Source organism: Anopheles moucheti, chromosome 3 (genome assembly GCF_943734755.1).
Source record: "Anopheles moucheti chromosome 3, idAnoMoucSN_F20_07, whole genome shotgun sequence".
Taxonomy (NCBI): Eukaryota; Metazoa; Arthropoda; class Insecta; order Diptera; family Culicidae; genus Anopheles; species Anopheles moucheti.
The window spans coordinates 11,185,051-11,206,656 of NC_069141.1; the positions used below are offsets into that span (position 1 = coordinate 11,185,051).

Here is a 21,606-nt window from a genome sequence, read left to right on the forward strand (position 1 = left end):
TCTGGAGCGTTTCGGGGATCGGACGGGCACTGTCCAAACCATAATGGGCATGGGAACCCTCCCCAATGGGAAACATATTTGTTCCGCAGCGCATGTGCGAGGAAGAGAGCGATGATTTGTGTTGTTCGGTGTTGTTTTCCATGGTAATTTGTTTGGGGACACACTGCGTTTGTGGGCGAGAATCGTTGATCGTTGTGTGCAATATTAATGTTATTGTTTAATGCTGTACATCGAACGGTAGTAAATCATCCCGGTGAAGAAGTTTTTCGACAGCGGATCACTGTAATGCGACCGTAAAGAGTAGTTCAGGGGAAATTCGAAGTACCGATTGGAGTTCTTCGGAAAATGCTTGTATGGAAATTGAGTCTTCTGTGTAACATTTTTCGAAAGCATAACAAACAGTCCCGTTATGATGCGATTCATTTATTTGACCACCGCAACCTACGGATTCTGAGTTTAAACCTATTTTCAATTACATTTCAGTGGTTTAGCAATCGATCGTTTGCCAAACGGTACAGGAAGGATCCAGCTGCGTCTGTTACAAAGCTATCCAAACAACCATATACAAGGCGTTTCCCGGAACTCAGCTCCATTTCCATACTTCACAGTACCAAGAGTAGCGGGTATGGGACGTTGCATCACTTGGAGCCCATCCACAGGACGGTAGTTTCACGGAACTATGCAGAATTGTGGATGCTCTCTCTGTTTTTGTTTTCAGCAGGTGGTGAAAAGCGCACACAACGTTCGGCAGAATTCGTTCTTGGGTGTTTGAGACTACCATGTCGGATCACACAAACCAGCAGTGCGCCAACATCGAGCATCACTGGGAATGGAGCACAAAAAAAGGTCAAATTGTCTTCCTCACAGATGGTAGCTATTCATTGCTAGCTCGTAATCGGCATCGACTGTTTTCGGTGGTGTATTCCGTGTACCTTTGCATCCCCGGGCTACCCGGGGTCGTCAAGGCTCGAGCACACTTCAAGCCCAATCTCGGCAAAGTGACACCGTAGCGGCGAATACAATAACGCCGCTACTAATTGCTGCGCACTTGCATGGATCTCGCTCCATTATTGATGGGTTTGTCGTTGCTGTAGGAACATTAAACAGGGCCATTATACAACACACAGCCGCATATCATCACCATAAAGCGATCGGAATGGAAACACCAGCCAGCCAGTAGTTGGAAGCCAAATTTTCCCGAGCGCTCCGTAAAACATTCTTCAGTAAAACAATTCCAGCGCGACTGGGTGCCAGACGGGCGGCAGAGCCGTCCACACGACTCCGGGCATCATTATATCCCGTTCCGTAGCAAATGTGAATGATAAATTTCGACCGGATTGAATGAGATGAATGCAATGGTTTGGCAGCGTGGAATATGCATTCCGGCGCAGAGATGGCCCCGAAAAGGGGGGTTCGCATCGTGAACGGGATGCGGGACAACGATTTATGGCTAATTATTCGAAGGCTGGTGGTGTTTATGGTTGCGTTCGTCAATGGAAGTGCGCTAGTGCATTCGTTACGGCGGAGGCAATAAAAGGAATATAGCCTTCCGGAGCCCAACAACAGGGAAGGGCACTGCCGAGAAGGTCCGCCATATTTTCGCATCTGCAGTAGAAATAAGTGGTCGGGATGTGGAGGAGATATACATTTTTTTTTTCGTTGGGACAGTTTGTTATTTATTTGTGGACTCTCCATAAGCTATTACTAGCATATCACTTATATAGCCCTGTGCTAGTAACACTTCGACTTTACAGGGTAGTTGAATAATATTGACCAAATCTTAAAAGTCTCCCAAAAACAAAAAAAAACCCTACACTTACCCCACTCCATTCGCCAACGACCCACTTTGGGCACTCTTGCACGTTGCAGGGTTCCTGATTTTTCGGTCTCACTCCCCGGCAGGCCTCGTCCGGCACTTTGTTCTTGGCGCCATTGCTTTCCTCCGCACAAACGACCACACGCTCCCGGATGCCACCGCCGCAGTGCTTCGAACACGGTCGCCAGTCATCCGTCACCCATCTGTTTTGCAAAGGAATACGGGAAATTGTTAAGAACTGGCGAGAGCACGCTGGCGCTTCATTTCGACACTTACTTCGGGGGACAGAGATGGGTGTTGCATTGTACCACGGTGGGTTCCGGGCGCGAGGACGCATTGCAGAGTGACTCTTCCACGTCCACGCCGGTCACCCGATTCCGGCAGGTTGGCATGGCCATTTTATAACCTGTAAGTGACGTTAAGAAGGGTTAGAACATCGTTTTAAAAACGTCTTCCATCAATGAGCTTTCGATCGAAGCGAATATAATTAGATTATTTGCCATCCACCCCAAAATGTTATCCTGTCATCTGCAGGGATTTGCTTCCTGGGAAATTTTGCTATCATTACAGCATGCCTATCATCAATGGCTTCAAAGGGAATCGTAGCAAACCACAGACGCCCAGACGTGGGAGGAAAAGGGATGATATTTTGGTTTTAATTTCCGCCCTGCGCCTTTGATCGTTCTGGTGCCTGGTTCGTCATTTGCCGGCGATTGAATTTCTTTCGCAAACACCGTATGCGTGTTATTTTTACTCTAATACCTTAAGCCTTTTTGTTTGTTTTGCGTCGGTGCCGTCTCTGTGGAGCATTTGTTCATGGATTGTTGAAAGTGCGGTGTGTCTGTGACTGTGCTTATTTCTTGGTAGGCAACAAACTGGATCAAAGCTTTTCGCCCACCGGCGGCTTGCTTGGGTTTTGCTGTGCACGGTGCAGACGAATATCGATGGATGGAAGGAATGGTCGCGATGATGCGTTCCGGGAAGAAAAAATGCCATCAATCGAATGGATCATTATTTTACTTGACAACGTAATCTCGGCACGCGGCGCGGCAGCACAGAGGAGTGGCGTAAAATCTTTTACCACCGTCTGTCGGATCGTGTGCTATTGTCTGGTAGGCAGAAGTTTCCGTTTCCGATTGGCGGGGGGTTGGGGTTTTTCTACTGAATTACTGAACCAGGATGACATTGTCGAGGGGACGAACGCGACGAAGAGAACATATGTGATATATAGGGCGCTTTTGACGGATGCTGTCACGGAGCAGTGTCTTTGGAATGTGAAAGAAAAATAAGCTCACCGTATTTGGCGCAGAATGTGATGTTATTTTGGGGGTGAAGTCATTTGATTATTATCTTAAGAAATAGTGTAAGTGATGTTTCTTCGTCAAATTCCACAAAGTTCGTACAGCATGAAGGTGAGCTTCTAATTAATATTTTCATTGGAAAAATATTACATCATCCGATGTGTTTGTACTAAAGATTCCAGTAGAAAAAAACCCCGTAATCCCATCATAAGGTTTTGATCGAGAAAAGCAAACGCCCTAATGAAGACATTCATGCCAACTGACGTTCCAAATTGGACGTGGCGAATGGCATATGAAACGGATACCCGTGTACGTATCACATTTCCTGTGCTTTGTTGTGCAAGGCCTTTTCCGGGCGCCGGCCGCTCCAACATTCCGGCATCCGGGATCATTCCGGGTCACATCGATTCACCTTCGCAAACGTACGGAGTCCAAGCTACTACTTACCACCGCCGCAGGTTACGGAGCAGAGTGACATCGGTGCTATCTCCCACTGGTAGAGCGGTTGCGTACAGGACGTTCCATCGCCACCACAGACACCGCACACATCGATCTTTTTCGTAGAACCAATCTTGAGGTCGCATCCGACGCGCTGTAAGGAAACAAATATGGGTAAAACAGTATGCGGTGAGATAGAGTACCGAAAAAGTGAATCTTGCCACCATCGAACGAGGAAATTATAGGAAGATGGCGTGTTTTTTTTTGTAGACAAAACATAAGCGAAACAAAAAAGCTCGTCACAAGACTGCGCTAGTAACAGGTAAAAGATGTCATCATCTTCGTTCCGGCGTTCTGTGGTACGAGTCGATGAAAAATTCATGTCGCCCAGGATAAATCAGGTACCGCGTGTACCTTGCTCCTTCGCACACTGTCACAGCGCCACAATGCCACACGGAAGTGGAAGTTGATGATTATTGAAGGAAACACTTAGTGCCGTAGCGTGCCATCAGCTTCCGTGCGGAGCGTACACGTCGATGAGACCGCCCAGGGTGAATAGTAGCAGTAGTAGTAGTAGTAGTAGTAGTGCCTTTTATAGTTGCCGTTGCTCTAAATTGACTCGAGCCCCGGCTTACGCCCGTAGGTGACATTGGATTTTCGCCTGTTCGGTGTATGTTCCGTTTCCGTTTCGCCCGGCTTTGGAAGCGACTTTCGCCGGCGTATGCCAACGAACGGAACGGTATTTAGAGAAGCGAGAGCGTCCCCGGGCACGAGAGGCACACGCAGTTGCAACCAAAGATGAACTTTTGAGTGACAGCAGTGACTTTTGCCGCTGCATATTCTACCTCATCAGTCGCATGATGTAATGGTGTGCATTAGGTGTGCGGTTTTGATTCCTTCGGGGGCGGGAAAACTGTCCCGGGCAGCTGTCGGTAGCATCGGGAACATAGAAATTGACTTTTGCCCGAGCGGGATGAACAAAGTGCCGGTTAGACGCTGGGATGGGAAACGACGGCGGTGTTTGCTAATGTATGGTCTGGGAAGTAAATTTGCATGTACCCCGGGGAAGGAGCATCAATCAATGCATATCAAAATCATGAATATTTGAAGTTTTGCTTTTTCCACATTTTGTCTCGCAGCGTGATGGATGGAACGTGGGTGGAGAAGTGTACTGGGGTTGGGGGGGAGGGGGAGGGATGATATTTTGTAAACGCGTTTGATGTACCCGTGTCGAAGGTTCCTGGTTCTACCGGGTTTGTGGAAGGACTTGAGAGCTTTTACAAAGTAACGAAGAATGCATGAAATGCATTTCGCTTTTTCGAAGCTATTTTTAACTTACGAAAAGAGATACTGATGAGGTGCTTATGTTCATTTTCGATTGTCTTATGAAAGATTTCTGATGAAAATATGTTGAAAAAGTATTTCGTTAATGAATCTTCATATCACGAACAAGAGACGGAATGTCTTGAACGGCAAAAAACTTTTTTAGTCACATTCACTGTGCAGATATAACTAAAAATTGTAATATATTCAATGTATTTTTGAGAATAACAAGATTTCATGAATCTCTGGGGTACAGCAAAATTTAATATCATTCAAATTATACAATGGAAGTTATATTCCAAAGAGTATTTATTCACCAGGGCCTCAAATATGAAATCGATCTTCATTTTACGTAGATTATATAAAATTGTTTAACATATATTTTTGATAATGTCATTTGTCAATAATCTTCAATTCATAACGTTTGAAGTTATCTACAACAAGACAATATTTCGTGGACTCAAAAATGTTGGATTTTGTACCCTAATTCGCCCATTTGTGTGAAGTTTGTATATCGAAAGCTTGTGGAAGCTTACTGTGTCATAAGTGAAACAAATTGTGCGGAATGGTTTAGAAAATTCCAAAGAGGTGATATTGATGTTCGATTTGAAGAGAGTGACTGGTCATTAAAGCACGCGGATCTTCTAGTCTTGGTCGAATTTAGTATCGACAGTTAAAATCCGGTGAAACAATTGATGGGGGCCTGAAACGCCCAGGATACTAGAGCCAGTCAGGAATAAGCGAAGTCTTTCAATTAGTAGTCTCTGATCCACCCCTCTTACTAACCAGACTTTACACACTCAGACTCTCACATATTTGAATAAATGGGCCACGCACTGGCCGAACAGCGCTTCAATTCCTTCAATTCAATTGTGATCATAAACGAGCCTTTTGTTTTTGAATATAAGTTAACTATTCTGTAATAAATTGATTTTTGTTTCAAATTCAGCTGATATGATATTTTTTGCTCGTCTGACCGTTCCGTTCGTATTTCAATCGCTAATAAAATATTGACTGTACATCGTGCCATTATTCCACGGATTTCCTGGGAAAGCATTGTATATTTTACATGTGAAAACAATTCTCACAACTTTATTGTGCATCATTCGTTCAAAAAATTCGATAATTTCTAGTACTCTACAGCGACGCGTTTTCCGGAGCCGCTTGAAAAAATCGTTGTTGTTTTCTCTTACAAACTGAATAAAATGCCACTGAAAAGCAACACATTTTCGTTGGGAAATAAGGTAAAACAAAAATGTCTAGAGATACGCTACAAAGCTACCCATTCAAGCGGTAGCGAACGAAGCGACCTGGTGAAGGTGCAAGGCAGCGGACTCACGAAAACGTGGTGGTGAAATAATCGAAATCAATGCTTTAATTCAATTCCGAACAATGAGCAGACCCTCTTCGCTTCCCAGCCCCACCACACTGACCGAGAGCACCGTGTTTGACCGTGGTTTCCCGGTGCGGTGTTTAAATATTCATTGCATAAAAACGAGCCCCGAGGTAATGGAATGGCAATTGGGACAGAGCTGATGATGAGCGTGGAAATGGTAGGAAGGGGTGGGCAACAAGGGTGAGGCGAAACTTTTTTCCCTCCCCAAGAACCCGGTAAACCAAATGTGCGATTGGAATAACATTGAGAGAAATGTTTGTTCGAGAGGATCGTGACTGAAGAAAAGTAGCTCCGCGGAAGAAAACGCATCCAATTTCGATGCGTGTGAGAGCGTGATGGAGAAAGCATGGCGGAAAGAAATAAATAAATTGCACTTTTTCAAGGTGTTACACCATGAGGGGGTGGGGTGGAGGTAGGTGTTGGTTTTTTCCCCCTTATCCCGTTACAAAACTTTTCCCCCAACGGATGAAGTTTGCTGCCTCGCGCAAACCAGGGTATCATGCACACTGGGTAAAGCTCTTTCGCCGCTCGATTTCACTCGTGCCCGGGAGCGACTGGCTGCGGCACGTTCCGTGTTTGTTTTTCCACGCAATCTTTCACCGTGGTAGGGAGACTGGACGGGTGGGTAGGGAAGAGGACAGGAGAGAGGAAAAGTTTTCCAGTAAATTACTCAAAAAAAAAAATACTACAGCCATAGCAGCATCCGCGTTCCCGGTCGTAATCGTGCATTGCCAGTGGAATCGGTTGTTGCGTGCGTGTGCTTCTTGGTTGACGCACCGGCACCAGACGGATTTGGATTCAAGTGGATCCCGGCACGAAACCCACACACTGCCTTTGCCTTTCGGTGTTTTGGTTGCCTTCGCTTTTACCGAATGGGCAATATCTTAGCAAGGAAACAGTAAATAGGAGTGGAGAGAGAGAAAAAAATAAACCGAAACCTTGTCAATCCGCCCCAAATGTGATCTGCCAAACGGCGTGACGTTTTAAGACACCGAGCAAAACGGGCAGCGTGGGAGTTGCTTTATTTGCCAAATAATGACGCACTTTGCTGAGGCCTCGGAAGGGGTGGAAAGTTTTCCAATGTTTGTCACGCGGGAAGGCGGGCTGTTCGACACATCGTGGCCGTGATTTCTTGCGTCCCGTAAAATCTTTCCTCGCCCGGCAAGCGGAGGATGTGTTTGAGAGCTTTCGGCTTAATTTTTCCCGAGGCGCCACAGTGGATGTTGGCCAAGTGTTTTATTAAGTGCGATTGGAACGATTAGAGGCGAAGAAGGGAAAGTTCAATGTCACGCACGGCACGTGTCGACACCGTTTGCTGCAAGTGTCTGTTCAAGTTTTGTGTTTGTATCTGGTGACTTTTGTGAATATGTTTGCAAAATTTTTATGAAATCTATATTTTAATGTACACTCGCTTTCCTGCTAATTTATATACAGTTTAAAGTAATGTTTCCATCTTAAGATTCTATTTTTAGAGGGCAGCAAAATGTTGCTTGTTTTTCGAAGTTTCACGGAGTTTCTACACAATTCTTTTTCTTCCCCTTCTATCTAAAGCTTTTACAGCAAGGATTAAGGTCCACCGTTGCAACCGCATCGTCCCGCTCGTTCTCGACGAGTGAATTCAAATGAAGTGTGGAAAATTTTCACATCAAATATTTACCAGCCAAGTTTTCCAATTTTCACTGATAAACACACGCAGCAAACGTTGCCGTACGTTGCCGAGGCTACATGTACACCATGAGCCTTCCAAAAAGAACAACCCTGAACATCCACTCCCAACGTACACGTACATCTAGTTAAAAGTTTGTTGATTTTTTAGACCACTTTTATCCGTTTGAAGGGTTTTCGATGTACCAAAATAAACCACATCCTCATGGGAGGAGAGAGAGGGGGCCAAAAGCTAACCAGTTGCTGCCATTTTGTTTGGTAAAGGTTAAAGAAGGTGTAAGTGTTACATACTACTGGGGTTGTAGCAGCATAATTACTGCGGAGATAAGCGAACGGCGGGATTAGGTGCTGTGATTGGGAAAACTCTTAAAACGGATAATCTTTTCGGTAGTGGGTTTGCTTTAAAAGCAGATAGATTTTGTGTACTGTCTGGTCTATAATCAAGGGAGGATAAGCCGTTCAAATCTTTGTTTAACAAGTTGACTGTCAAGCATTTTCCAGGGAAAATCTTTGCCTGATCAGAAGAATTGCTAGAGAGTGTCAGAAGTTGCGATGTGATTGCTTTGCCCTGCTTTGCTAAAAACCAATTTTAAACCAACCGATATGTTTAGTTTTTATATTGATTTCATTCATTTTTGTAACTCAATATTTGTTACGAGGTTCGTCGCTGTAATGTCCAACGAGTAAGTTGTTGAAAATTAAACTGAGTTTAATAGTTTGGGAATTCTCTGTAAGATATTGAAAGGTACAGGGCATTTAAGTTCAATTTATTAAGTTGCAGCATAGTTTTTGGATTATTTTAAAAATGTACTGAATAGTATTGAAGTACTTCAGTACTGAGATACTGAGACAGTATTTAACACAATTGACATCAGTAGGCAAAAAATCAGAATGAGGAATGAATTTTACATTTATCACAATATATTCTAATTAAACTTGTTTAGCTCCAACTTTGTCACTAGAGCGCGAGAACCCTGCAATTAACTCCATTACCTAAAAAACGGATTCCTATTAAGGATAAAAAGTACAAAAGGATTTTTAATAATGTACCTTCCCTGTCCGGGAATTTGTTTCCTTATGTGATATTAACAATTCTTTAAATGATTTTTTTTTGCTTTTAGCTCCAAAACGATCGTACGCCATAAGGTCTACAAAGAAAAGAAGGTAGCCATTAAAAAGAAACCGAAAGCCATATATTATCATAACTCATTCCGATGTATTTATGCTACATTTGTTTTCTAATTTTCCTTTTCCTTGACCACATCCAGTTGCCCCAGTAGTCCTTTCGCTGTTACGGGTGTTCCATCTCACATGAAAGCGTAAGTTTTATAGCACCGTGCGGTGCTGAATCGCGATCGACCGCTCGCAAACGGTGAACCACGCGGATACGCAATTCCTCTAATTTGTGCGTCATTAAAAAAACGAATACAAATTACCGGCGAGAGAGAGAGAGAGAGACCACAAAAAAGTGCCAACTCATTCCGTTCGGTTCGGTGTACGATGTGGCAAATAAAATTCCCACCCCGTTTAATGGAAAGCGCTCCTTTTAAATAATAGTTTTCGTTTTTGTATTAATAATTCATCGAGACGGTTTATTAGCTGTATAATGTTACATAAAGACACGCCGTTTGCAGCAGGGCAGGGGCAGGGAGGTTTTTTGTGTGTCTGTGTGAGTTTGTTCCGTTTTCATGGCACAGACGATGGTTTCGATGGCTGCGGTTGCTGAGAAAGCCTAAACCACGTGGATACGAACCACCAGCACGACAGCACAGAAACGACTCTCCCCACTGCAAGAACCTACATTGCGAGGCGTATTCAACGGTGGCGGTGGCCACACCGAACCCAACAATCGATCAATCATTGAGGGTTGCCATTTGTTTTGGACGCATATTCGATCAGGCAGCCCAATAACAATCATGTAATCATAGACCGTAGGGCGACGGGTTTCCGTTCCCATTAAACCACGTAACCAGCCCAATCTGCTTCTCCTCACCACCAGCCAAGAACTTGACAACGACCGAATGGATTTGTTTTAGTTCCGTCTCGCTTCGTCCGGCAGGTTGCCTTTTCACAGTAGCAGTAGCAAGAAGCAAATGGCTGCTGCTGCTGCTGCTGCTTGAAGGGTCGTACCACTTGATCCTGAAACTGATAATGGACAATCTGGTTTTTTGCACGGCCCAGCAGGCTTAGGTCAGCAGCAGCACCACCAGCAGCATGGGTGTAGCATCTTCCGGTTCGTTGTTCAGGACATTGTCCGTACGGTATCGGTCTTTATGCGTTTGACCTTTTTTTTCCCTCCCCATGCACCCGGGGCATGTGGTCTAATCGTTTAATGATTCAATCTCCACCCAGCAATCTCCACCAGTACATCGTTACCAGCATCTCGGGCTGGTGTTTTTGCGAGGGCAAGTAGCAGCAGCTAGAAGATGTTCGTACGAGATGTGGAACTTTGGCATCATTTAGCTTCGGCTCGTGCCGTTTCTTGTGTGTGTGAGGTCAAATAGAAAAGGCCATCCTCATCTACCAGCAAATGTGTGCGTGTGTAATCAAATCTATATTCAAATGAAGGCATGAGGCCACTTTTTGCCCTCACGGCTTGTTACCCCGAGCGAGCTAGAAACATTGCTCAAATTTGGTGAAATTGATGATAATATTGATAGAGCGGAACGAAATCGTGAAAGCTTGTGGCACACCTTCATCCGTTAGGGAACTTACCTGCACCAAACTTCAATCTTGTGAGGGCTTTTCCTTGAAGCATCACTCCTCCCCGCTGCTCGTGAGTGTAATAAATTATTGCCAAATTTAATTTCACCCCAATTATCATCCAATTTCGGCGCAGAGCAATCGGAATGGTTCGTTCCGGTTATGCCCGCTTGATGGCTTTTGTTTCACGGGAAGCAGCGTGTGGTGGCCACGAGTCGACACTGTAAGGTACTTCCCGGTACTCGGTTCTGTTGGAGAACCCGTTCCCGTATCTTGCGATGTAAAGGAGAGCAAAGATTTTCCGTTCCGATGCGAAGGAATGCCGAAGGGAGGGTGAGTTCCCGGTTGGAAGGAGGGACAGGCAAGTAGCTATTACGAAGCGTTTCATCTATTTCTGCACTGCGGGGTGGTTTGCGGTGCTTATCCCCACCCGTTGATCTCATCAACGTATGGGTTTATCTACGCTTTAGCAAAATTATTATCGCCTTGGTAAGCCGTCCTTGCTGGTGTGCGATTCCGGTTTGGAGAAATTTTGGTGAACGAACTATTTCAAGCAGCCCGTTTTAGGCCGTTTCGGCTGTAAAAGAACGGTAGTGGAAGCTATCCCAACAGCCCATGCCCGCTGGAGGAAAATCTCGTTTCCCGGGGCGTTAAAACACACACACACAAACTAGGACCTTTTCGAGACTCGCAGTGACTGACAGTAACGCTCCTGATTCGGATGCGCCTATGAACGGCATGGGAAGTTGTGGGAATGTTCCCGCCGAAGCAGGCTCGAACCACGAACCGTTCGAATAAAATATGGAGAAATGTAGTGTTTAGTGTGTGCTTTTACCAACAAATGCATTACCCCAGCCTTGTGTTGTCTACTAGGGCCCCATGTTGGCCGTGATGCGTGATTGTTTGGTTTGGTGAAGATTTCTACACCAGTTAACAGCAAGGTTAAGCGTGAAGACCCACCACAACACAACAACAAAATCCCACAATCTAATTCCACCACCAGTGAGTTGATGTGTTTTGTGGCACTGGGAAGGAAGCGAGGAAATTCTCGGCTAGCAAAGAACTAGCAGCAACAAAAACAAAATAAATAAAGGGAAACGAAAACCTCGTAACATATTCAGTGCCGTAAAGTTGCGTCCATATTTTATGGCGATCGTACCCTCCTCTATTTGCATCATATACATCCGAACCGAATGCTACCGAAGAGTTGTGCCATGGAACACACATACAAAAAAGCAAAACCGGATCAACGAAAAAAGCGTCAAATGCATATCAGGCATAGTTTATCCAAGAGTTTAACAGCTATTTTTTGTGGCCCACTCGGTACTCGGTACTCGGTTCCATATGCAAGTAGTCAACGTTATGGGCGAAAAGGGATAGGCACGAACGGTGCGGGGCTATTACGCCATTGCTGTATGGATATTTTGGTTTTATTAAATAGCAACTACACGCAACGGAGTCCTTGCGTTTATGGGTTAGTTTAGTACCACAAACAAACAGTATATCGTCTCTGTATATGATGATAGAGAGTGATTTTGTTGACATGTTTTCCCGTCGTACGTGGATAAAAATGATACCTTTTTATCAAAAATCTCTCTTTAAACAATCAATTTTGAATTTTCGAACTTCAGGAATAATTTGTGTTTAAAAGCCACTAGGAATTCAATTAATTGGTGGCATATTTTCAGCTTTGCCGTGTGACTCAATTAGCTCTTGCACCACTGCCATTTTGCAAAAAAAAAAAGGAAAGCTTCACACCTCACCGCACACCAACACTGCATGGCGCAGCGAGAGCCATTTAGAATTCTGTCCATTCCAATTTGGTGTAATTGGGTCATGAACCGACGATTGCATGGGTTTGGCTTTTACACTTTTGGAGTTTTGGTCAGGAGTCACAATCTTGTCTACGGAGGTACCCACCGTACCTATCACCGGCTGGTTCTCGGTAAGGATTACGTCCCCACGAGTGCTTTCGCTCCTTCGCTTCGAAAAACGGATGAAAATGCCAAGACAGCTGGTGTTGCTGATAAGTACAATATGTCTCACAGCATTGCAAAACCCGAGCGACGAAGTGTGTGGTATTGTTGTGAGTCGACAGACGACACCGAAAGTTATACGATTGCCTGCTGCACGGCATCCAGCAAACGGGCGTCTACCGTTTGGCGTTGTATATTAGAAATAGTCCGAGCGGTTTTTGCACATATCACGTCATCACCTTGGTTGGTGTTTCATTTTGTGGTGTACCGAAGGAGAAACTATCACCACCTACTGGATGGTGTGCCGCTCGCAGTGCACGATGGACCGAATCGTATCGAATGCTATAAAAAGGCACTAGCACTATTCGCAGTCGATATTGAATGGAAAACCACACCACCACCGGAACGGTGTCGAATGAGCTTTATTTTTCTCCAGCTCGCACACGCGTCGTCACAGACGCTTGGGGACGAACTTTACTGCCGGCTGGACCGGCTGGTCCGGCGTTTCGTCTTTTGGTCTTTGGTTTTGCTTTCATGTGGTCCGAAGAAGAGGGCGTATCAAGGCACACGTACACCCCATCACCTGAAACTATGAGTGCAATATGGTTTTTTTTCGTTCTCTCTGAGGGAAGCTTTTCGGTTGCTAGTGCAACCAAGTCACTGTGCCAAAAAAAAGGGGAGTCCAAGTATCATCGGCAACATCATCATCATCATCATCATCATTATCATCTTTGTCTACACGATCACCGGCATGTAAATCAAACACTCCATCCCAGAGACCCAGCACCAGCACAATTACCCGTGGAAAGCCTTGACGGGGACATCTTAGGCGCTGGGCCACAACAATCGACTATTTCCCCGACTGTAACGTGAGCGGGACATTTTCATGCATTAATCGAAAAACTTTCCACCATGGAAGGACCCGGCTTACCCGGTACTTGACAGGACGAAGCGTGGAATGAATTGGTGCCCTGGTGGTGCCCGCAAGTTGTTGGCACTGTCGGATTGAAATGGTGGTACGCCTGCACCACACAATGTCTGCAACACAATACCGAACCAACGGCCGTGGAAATTATTGACCGTAGCGTCAATGATCGTTGGTGTGGGGAAGCTGGTGATGGTGATGGTACTTTACAGGCATTCCGCTTCAACACACAATAGTGGCAAGTGGCAAGATGGGGAAAGTTTTGCCACACAAAAGCCTGTACGAGCTTTGCCTTACATCCATCCCGTGCGTTGCGATTCGAGCGCACCGAAGGAACGAAGCGATGGAATGGAACAACTTTTTAAGCTAAAAAACTGAAGAAACTGTTGTAAATCTGTCGCACCGCTGCAGTGCTGCCTCGCTTACCCTTGCACAAGGTGTGCGATAAGAAGTTAGCAGGATGTAGATCCTTTTTTTTCGTTCAGCCCAAAATCTGGCAGACTACAAGATGATCAGCCAGGGTCCCGATATGGTAGGTAGCCGAGGCGGGGAGCGAATGGGTTAAAAGATCTTTGCATTTACCTGACACTTTCCCTGGATGCACATGTCGAGACTGCCCGGGCGACATCTGGTACCGTCCTGCACGCGATTGGAGAGCTGCACGATGACGCTCGGTTCGTCGTCACTGATGGGAAAGGACTCGCTGGCACCGGCCGAATCGGGCATATCCTCCAGCAGGTGCTGTGGTCGGCCGCTGTAACGATAGAGCAGGGGCAGTTGTGAGAAAAAAAAAGTTCTTCAAACATTGAATCCGAAGATGTAATGCAGTGGAGTAAGGGTTCGAAGCTCATTCCGTTGCAATGCTCTTGGTCGGACGTTTTGTTTTTGCTGGATCTACCGTGTGCTTCAGTCGGATTTGTCTGTTCCACCATCGTGGGTGGATTTATGATGGCCAGTCAAGCCTGACCCAGGTGCGGGGTGGGACGGTGTCCCTGCTAAAACTTTGTCGAAACAAGCGCACGAGCTTTATCTCGATCGTGCCCCCGATGGAAGATGGTTTGTGTGAGATTAAGCAAGGCGAAGCATCAAACTTGCATTTGCTGAAAGTAAATTCATTAGTTCGTCGTCAACCGAAACCGTACAACTGCACTTTAATGATGCTGCAATGGACGATTCGGTCTCGGTTGTGTTGTGTCTCACCGTGTGCCGTGTCTCTCACCAAAACCGAGGAGAAGTGAATTTAGCAGTGGTTTTGAACGATGCGCTAAAGATTGACCAAAGTTTGCTGCCCCAAGATCAACACACTGATGGTCTTGTTCATTGGAATAAACAAAGTTTCATTGAATTAGGGTTAGTTTGACTGCAAGCGAGTGTTTCGGTGCGGGGTGAGATTAAACTCATTTGCATAGTTTTGGCACTCACTGCAGTGACATTGAGCGTTAATTCGGTAGAGAGTATTCAAAAAGGTTTTTAGTCTTGGACAAGTTTAAAGCAAAACTTCTTCGGAAGTTTTTTTTTGCTTCGTTCCATAAGTTTTGACCATATTTTTATAGCAGCTATATCGGCCGGGTTACACGGCTCCGCAAGAGAAGTATGCAGTGTACTCAAACTCCTTCTTTATCGGCATACCATCCTCAGGATGTTGAAGCCTACCATTTCTGGTCCAGATTGAATTTAGCGCTACCAATACACCACGTGGTCGCCCCGTACTTAAACTTCTATGTTCCTCTTTTACTTCAACGTATTCATGTATCCTAATACTTGAGCGGGATTTTAGACCTTAAGATTTTCATATTTTTTCATCTGTTCGTAAATTATCCTACCGCTAGAAGCTAGAATAAAAGCTATACTTGTGTTATTCCGCGAGTGAATTTCCGCGCTGTATATTTACCGAGCCGTTGGTGGACTTTTTTTGGAAGAGAGAGCGAAAAGCCCTTTCGCTTCGTATTCGCTCCGTGCTTAACTCGAGAACTAGACAGCGTATTGTAAACAACGCTCCAACAAGTGGGGGGCCTTGACGGATGTCAAAGCAGCTTACTTTTCAGTAAGCGTCGTCCTTGGCGTCGGTGATAGCAGTGAAGGTGAAAATTTGTGTTATTGGACAAGTTATTATATCCTGTGCTGTGTTTAGTGTCATTACGCGAACGATGTTGTGTTAGGATATACTTGTGCAATGTGTGTAGGCCAACGAATAGTGGAATAGTGAAAAGATTCGTCCATACGCATCACCAACCTGCCTGTAAGTATGTGGTTTTTGTTGTTGCTTCCCGGCCGCGTGTAACTATTTTGCATCTTTTGTAGATATTCTGTGGCCCAGTGTTTCGTTGCACTTGCAATTGCCACTTCTGCAGATCGTCAAGAGTGCAGGATTTCAAGTAAGTGACAAATTGATGCACAACAAATGTTCCAAAATGCTACTTCAGGCGTCCGTGTTTTTTTGCTCAGATGATGGAGCGTATTTTTATGACGCTCCAACTCATCGACCAGCTGATGCAAGGTCAATGCACTTTCTTGCTTGATCGGCGTCATACGAAACATGACCTGCAAGTGGCGTTTTATTACGTTATTATTTTCCATGCGTGTTCATAATTAGCTGCGCTGATCGTTATTGCCTCGATTACTTGCGCCGCTTCGCCTACGGCTGCGCGTAGGTAGTGACATTCTTGGATATCGGATACATCCTCATTTTCATGTATTAAACTTTCAAAAGTGTCCCTTAAAGTAAGCCATTTCATATAATCACCATCGCACTCCGGGAGTGTAATAATAAGCAGTTCCATTCCCTTAAGGGAGATGGTGGCCTTTTGCTGAGACGCTTCCTTTCGTGAAATTTCCCTTAGCTTCGCCTTCAATGCACCTTCCACGTTAATTAATCGCGGCTCAAAATCTTGTCTTATCGTTTCTTCGGTAGTCTTTGGAAGCTCTTCTATCTGTTACTGAATTCGCTCTTAGTCCTTACGGGACTTTCGTTTGTCAAACCTCCACCGCTAAGCAATTGTAAATTGTGAATTGAATGAATTGTGATGTGAATTGAATTGTGAATTGTAATCGACGCAAATTGAGTGCACTTGAGTGTAGGGATATCGTTGCGGGATAGTACTGAACGCACGCGAGAACGCTAAATTTATAGAAAATTTAGTCACGGCACCAATGTTCTTTCGCGAGTGAATATCGGATAAATTCTTTCCTTTCCGCGCTGTATATTGGTAGAGTTTTCGTTGGAAGGGAGAGCAAAAAGCCTTTTCGTCTTTACTTCACTACTGATTCGCCCCTGCGACAGTCACTTGTGGGAGATTTGAAAAAATGTAAACAGTTGGAGCGTTTATCGAAAAATTGCAAAAATACGATTTTGCGAAATTTCTCACTTAACCTTATCGTACAGGTAACGAAACTATTTAAGCTGCACAATAGACACTCCTCCGGCAAAACCAAGAATGGTTGCCATTCTTCGCGAATAGTGCATGCATCACCAGCTCTTGCTCATATCAGGTACCTTAAAAGGGTGGAAGAAAATTGCCGAACTTTGCCACATTCCAACGTGCTGCCGGTAGGATCCATTGACTTAACCGACGCTTTACCAGCTCACCCAGAGCTTCGCATGCATCGGACGGGGCGCGAATAGTGACAAACCCTCCGACAACCATCCTCACACTTGAAAGGTTTTCCCAAAACCCAACCCCAAGCTGCACAAAGATTTGCAGCCGGTGGCGATATATCACGGCCGTGGAACGTCGGGCTTAAGATAAGAAGCTGGCAAGCGTTCAAGCATTCGTGGTGGTTCGAGTGTCTTTGATCGGATGCCGAGTAAGTTCGAAAAGTTCCAACATTTCGGCAAAACAATATGGGGCCCGCGCCCGAAGCCGTATGGCCGTTTTGGAGGAAGTGGATGTTCCTTTAACTTCACTAACCCGAGACGTAAATTATCGCATCGGAAAGAGAGCGGGCGCTGCAAAATGGTGCCCTTGATGGTAGAAATTTTCAACCTCCCTCCCGGCATGGGAACTTTTCTCGATCCGTTCTCGTGTGATATGCGCCCAGTTGGGAAAGCGATAGAGCGATGGGATTGTAGAAAGGCAAGAAATTGAATGTTGTACGCCGATTTCCAGGAAGGATCGATGCTCTTTTATCGGCCTGGTTATCGATAGATTCCAAGGTCTGCGCGGATCCTTTCCGCTAGCAGGTTCCAGAACTCCCGGGATGTGGTCTTGCGCTATTTTTGGAGAAGTAGAAAAACCCAAAGGTACAACGAGCATTTGCTTTTACGGGAATGGGGGAGCAATGGCAAATAATTGATTCCTGCCAGATGACTGCACGTCGGGATATCGTACCGGTGGGTCGGCTCGAAGGATGATAAAAGTTAATTAGCCAGATTGAGTTTGATTGAATTAAGCCGAACGCGCGCGCAACGATGGCGGGCATTTCCTTCCGACCGAATCGGTACGGGACCCAATGGTTCGCTTTTAATCTTTCAGACAATTTGTTAATGCTGTTTCGAGATGCGAGAAGGATCGAGATGGGATAAAAGTTAAAGAAATAGAAATAAAGGTTGCCTGCCGTAGAACACACCATTAATCTTCAAGAAATTTAGATTAAAAATATCTTTTCTGTTTTGATGAGCTTAAAATGTGTTCGTCAATATTTCACGGAATAATAAACGGCTTATGTAACGATGCGTTCGCGAATTGAACCAATGAAGCTTTAAGCAATGAAGCTTAAATTTCTGGCAAATTGAAACCACCGTTCCATCGTTTTAAGCCGACACTTTGAACGATCGTAAAAATTGCGTCGCGTTCGCGTTGCACGCGTCCGCAAAGACGCGTAAACCGAAGCGCCTTTGTTGATGCCGGTATTACAAGTTATGAGCAGACTGTTGAATTTCATCGTCATTTTTTCGCAGAATCTGTTCCGTTTCTTTCTTCGTTTTTCGCTACCTTTGCCACACGGCACAGCAGCAGCAGTAGAAAAGTCTAGTTCCAGCCGAGATACTTTTTTGTTTCGGTTCTCGAGGCATTTCCATCACCCGAGTAAACACGCGCACCGTAACTGAGACGTTACAATTCGTCGGAAAATTATGATCCTGCAGGGGAGGGTGCGCGTGGCTTCCTTTTTGTTTCCCTTGCTCCACGGAGTCGCACGGTTTTTTTCCTTCTTCTTTCGTGTGGTTCCAGGAAAAGCGAACGACCGCACGACCGTCGGCTGGGAATTGAGAATCGAGCACTTACCGGCAGGTGAGGGCACACGGTTCGGAGTAGTCGTAGTGCGGGGTCCACTTCAGCAGGGCACCATCGTACGGCACGTCGTCGTACGCCGAGCACTGGTGGGCGCGGAAATCCTGCTGCTCCGGGCAGGGCTACACAATACGGGGTGGTGGAAAAGCAGAATGAAAATGAGGATTTATGCTCCATTACAATTATGCACGATTCGGCTGCCGCGTACGCAAAAAAAAAAATGGGAGACCCAACCCAATACCTGCATGTTGCAGATTTTGTACCGCACCGCATCGCCCTTGCAGCCGTGGGGTGCGTGACACCGGCGCAGCTGGTACGCAACGCCACCGTCGCACGAACGCGAACAGGTTGACCACTCCGTCCACGATGACCAACCCTGAGCTTTAGCTCGTTTCTGTAATGGAAGGGAAAGCAATAAGCGCAGAAACGTCGTAAATCGAACATAAATTCTTACGATAAGCGAAAAAGGGCGACTTTAATAAACAATAAGAATTGGGGGTTTGGGGCGAATGATTGAATCCGACCCGATCCCGGGGTAGATTGGTATGCTTCGATTATTGCAAGATTTATTGGCTGGAAGCTTTCCGATGGGGTGGGAAATTTGTATTACGCGCTGTTTTGCTTATTTTTATTGAAGCGTCTTACCAACAACAACAACGAAAAAAAATAAAAAAATCGATTAAACTCTTGAGTTTATTAAAATACGCTTTTTTATGTAAATCTAATTGCCTGTTAAATTGGTAAAACGATAAAAGGAAATTCCACCTCAATTTGCTATTTTTTTGTTGCCATCCTGCCTTGTGTCAAGATAATCGAAAACTAAATCGACTAAAACCAGCTTATGCTGCGGGGGTACATCGGGACTAATTGCATCTCAACTAGTGGTAAATTGGAGATTTCCCGAATCCAGGCAAACATTTTTCCTTTCCTTTTTGTCTCCACGAACTCCACGTACGAATGTGCTTACCTGTACCTCCTCGTCGTCTTCGTCCTCCAGATCCACGCCCGACGGTGACCAAGTGCTTAGGGTTTCATTGGAACCACCTCGGTTATCTTTGTGTGTTGCCTTGGCCAACGTTAGGATCAGACACTGCAAAGAAAAGCGAATGGCACGGTTAGTGAGCAGGTATTGGGAAATTCGAAATAGCAACCCAAAAAAAACTACGCTAGAAAACTCAATATCGACCGCAACTGTCGCTGCAATAGTGGCAGTGGCAAAATAACAATAAAGCGAAGATCGGCAGCAACCGGATGGGGCTGGGCAGTCGCAAGCAAAACGGGTTGATTGGGAAAATAAACTAAATTAATTGATTTTTAAGCTGACAATAATCGAAAATCCTTTACCAAGCGGAAGCGGAGCGGAACGGTGTGGCGTCCGAGCGCCAGCGTGCCAATCGAATGGCACTTTCTGTGGCGCTTGAGCGCTTAATTGACTTCTCATTGATGGGAGCTGTTAATTGAACGCCATCTCCTCTGCCGGCAGCGGAAAACCCGGGCCCGGCATGGCATTAATGTGACGTTTCTTACCCGGACGGCAATGCGGGACGCGGTGTGTCGTCGGTACTTGACCGTGGTTCTGTTTGCCCGTGCATCTTCGTCGCCGTCGTGCGGCATAAAGATCGTGCTAAAGCAGCAGCAAAGCCAATGCACTTCCGGATGGTGCCGGTATTATTGATTCAATATGCGCTCCGGCGTAGCCGGCAACGGTGGCCGTGTAGAGCTTGTTCCGACGCTTCGACACGGTGCTCTACTTCTTGGGGCTTATGCGTTTACCGCTCGGCGACTTCTCGGCGGGAGGGCTTTAGGCAGAAGCTTTTGGAATAACAGCAAGCAACAGCATCGGGAACTGCTGGCTTGCGTGTGCAACGCAGTCAAGTGCACGGCAGCGCCATCGATAAGCCTTCTTTAAGCCACCTCCGACTCGGACGATTGGCTTGGAGTAAATTATGGAGCCAGATGTGAGGACACGGCGAGCGAAATATCAATTATGTGAATTGAATGTCCATTGGCCGGGGGAGGTGGGAAGTGTTAGAATATTCGAAACCGTCATTCGATTGGTCGCAGCTAATTAAACAATTTCGTGCGCAGCCAGCTGATGCTGGCGGTTGTGTTTATCGACGGTAAAATGCTGCGGGGTGATTGTTACATGTTTGCGATGGCAGCATCAACTGCAGGATATTATGTCTTTGAAGGACTTAATGTTTCGTGTTGCGTAAAACATGACTACGAGCCAACTTCGCGCTGTGGTTGTTATATTTGTTTACATGTACTGGATGTTCTATAACGATTAGTTATATATTATATTAAATTTATTCACTATATGATGCGATTTGGTGTAAGTAATACAAGGAATTTCCTCCTTACATTTTGGCTTATCAAGGGCTAGGATCATATCAGGAATATGAAGGCATAATTTCTAACGATATTTGAAACATTAATGACATTTAAATGTCAAAAAATGACGTACAAATCGAAATCAAAATGCATGAATATTTAAGTCAGGATTCTTCTAAATTTCTAACTGGTATATTTTAACTGGTAAAGTAAAGTGTCGATTATCCGGGGGCTGATTAACCGGCGGACGGATTATCCGTGATCTAAAAAATGAGAGCTAATAGAAGAGTTTTGACTTTTTTAACCGTCTTACCGTAACTGATTGGTCCTTGAGAGTTGAGAGTTTTCTTTAAAGAGTTTATCGAATAAAACTCCCTGGAAAAGGATCTATATTGTTTATAAACAATATTTTCTAATATTAAAAATGTATGATTGTTGCTAGCTTTGATCTGTTATTTTTTAAATAATTGCACTCCAATTGAGCATAGAGCCCCAATGCTA

The 21,606-nt window shown here is 45.2% G+C and overlaps 1 protein-coding gene across 1 annotated transcript in view; it reads right to left on the minus strand.

The window, feature by feature from the left end:
- The window catches only part of LOC128300204 (protein madd-4), a 32,105-nt gene extending 11,720 nt beyond the window's left edge, over nt 1–20,385 (minus strand). The window contains exons 1-8 of the mRNA XM_053036187.1: nt 20,299–20,385; nt 19,739–19,861; nt 19,013–19,165; nt 18,766–18,893; nt 14,126–14,297; nt 3,565–3,709; nt 2,093–2,222; nt 1,821–2,019 (exon numbers count right to left, since the gene is read on the minus strand). Coding sequence (XP_052892147.1) covers nt 1,821–2,019; nt 2,093–2,222; nt 3,565–3,709; nt 14,126–14,297; nt 18,766–18,893; nt 19,013–19,165; nt 19,739–19,861; nt 20,299–20,385 — 1,137 coding nt within the window. The remainder of the gene's footprint in view (nt 1–1,820; nt 2,020–2,092; nt 2,223–3,564; nt 3,710–14,125; nt 14,298–18,765; nt 18,894–19,012; nt 19,166–19,738; nt 19,862–20,298) is intronic.
- Nucleotides 20,386–21,606: the final 1,221 nt, after the last annotated feature.